Source organism: Formica exsecta, unplaced genomic scaffold (assembly GCF_003651465.1).
Source record: "Formica exsecta isolate Colony F162 unplaced genomic scaffold, ASM365146v1 scaffold102, whole genome shotgun sequence".
NCBI lineage: Eukaryota > Metazoa > Arthropoda > Insecta > Hymenoptera > Formicidae > Formica > Formica exsecta.
In genome coordinates this window covers 220662-222706 of record NW_021848359.1, presented here as the reverse complement: position 1 = coordinate 222706, position 2045 = coordinate 220662, and the positions used below count along the sequence as shown (strand labels likewise).

The window sequence follows — 2045 nt, the reverse complement described above, 5'->3', positions numbered from 1 at the left end:
ATATATATATATATAATGTTTATACATGCATGTATGTATATGCATATATTGGGAAGTGTAAACAATTGACTTTCTATTGATTAAAAAATTTGAAATAGTTACTGTATTTATATACAGGGTGTATCAGACCACCCGTGCCAGCCGAATATCTCGAAAACCGAGAATGGCAGACAAAAATATTTCAGACGAAAGTTGTAGGGTCTCAAGTAACGCATTACATAGTAATATTAATACGACCTTGAATAGCGTTGTCAAGGCCACGTAAAGGTCATCATAAATTTCTTAAATGAAACCCCTTATTTTTTATTACATATTTTTATAACTTATCTCGAGAGCTTTTGAAAATACAACAATAAAGTATCTTTTTAATAAGTATTTTTCAAGTTACAAGACTTGAAAGTTACAATATCGCCGGCATTAGCATCGAGGAACTTTGAACACGCTCGAGACGAATATGCAGGCGCTACAAATAATGATGGATGAGATGCAGAAAATGCTTCGGTATGCAACTCACGCGCAAATTACATCTGATTCAGCGCAGGAGAAGAAAGATACATAAAGAATATACGTGGAGGAATTATCTCATTATTACGAATTATGCCTCGATCAAATATGCTACGGAAGATCTCTGAAAAACAGCTGCTCGTGGAAGAATTGCATGCTCCAGCGAGAAAAAATTTTCCACGTAGACGTGTCATAGTACGCGGATACGATCTGTAGCAGGCGGACGTGGTCGAGATGCGTCCATATGCACGATTCAACAAAGGCTACAACTATATACTCACAGTTATCGATGTGTTGAGCAAGTATGCGTGGGCCGTACCGCTCAAGAGTAAGAATGGAAATGAGATGTCGGAAACGATCGCAAAGATAATTCGAGACAATGGAAGATGCCCGAAAAATTTTCAAACTGACAGAGGAAAAGAATTTTACAACGCAAATGTACAGAAACTCGTGAAAAAACAGCATTAATCATTATTCGACGTAGTCTGTCATGAAAGTCTCGGTCGTCGAACGATTCAACCGTACATTAAAGAACAATATGTGGGAAATGTTTATTAAACGTTTAATGGAAATTACAAGTGGCTCGACGCGTTGTCCCGGCTCGTTGGAGAGTACAATGCGCGAAAACATCGCACTATCGGTATGAGACCTATCGATGTTACCTCCGCGATCGCCGATAAACTTTTAAATACGATATACAGCAACGTAAAGATTGCGGCATCGGCAAGATTCAAAGTACGCGATCCGGTACGCGTGAGTAAATTCAAGACTTTCTTTGATAAAGGTTTCACGCCAAATTGGACAACCGAAGTGTTTAAGATCGTTAAAGTGCAGAAAACTAATCCCGCGACCTATGTACACGAAGATTCGCGCGGAAATCTCGTCGCCGGCGGATTTTACGAATACGAGTTATATCGTGTTGTTAATCCCGACGTACATCTCGTGGAAAAGAAGATACGCAAAAAGGGTAACGAGAATGGCTTATGTGAAATGGCTGGGATTTGATGCTACACACAACTCTTGGATAGATAACCTTCCGCTACGTTCTTTGTCTTCGATGTCAAATTCACCGTTCTTAATTTTTTGAAACCACTCACGACAACTTCTCTCATTTAAGGCAGCCTCACCATATGCTTCTACATATGCAATCGATACGCCTCAGCTACAAATTTCTTCAAATTGAAGAAGTAAATCAAAAGTTCCCGCAAATGACGCTTATTCGGCTCAAAACTCGACATTTTCGCACACAAAAGAATATATTATACTGATAAAAAATCACTAATATTTTAAGGTTATGTTATTGACTGATGTCCAATCTTACGTTAAGGACGTTTTACATCTGACAATTTTAACCATAACTTACTGGTGGCGCCAACTTTTGTCAAACGGCGGAAACTTATTTGTACACCTAATATATAATTTTTATTTACCACGGTATTTTGTAATGTCCCCACGGTAGCATGTCGGTGGTTTCAGGTATGATATACTGCTTGTCATCGTACGGACTTAGAGCAATTTTTGTCTCGCGAATAGTGTATACT

General features: G+C 38.6%; 1 protein-coding gene across 1 annotated transcript; it reads left to right on the top strand.

Annotated features, from left to right (window-relative positions):
* The first annotated feature begins 1146 nt into the window (after positions 1–1146).
* On the top strand, positions 1147–1509 carry LOC115232829. Its single transcript, XM_029802951.1, has one exon. It carries the CDS (start codon positions 1147–1149, stop codon positions 1507–1509), a length of 363 nt encoding a protein of 120 aa, XP_029658811.1.
* The last annotated feature ends 536 nt before the right edge of the window (positions 1510–2045 follow it).

Excerpts from the sequence above, each read along its gene's own strand:
- LOC115232829 (XM_029802951.1), top strand. The coding sequence starts at position 1,147 with ATGAGACCTATCGATGTTACCTCCGCGATCGCCGATAAACTTTTAAAT.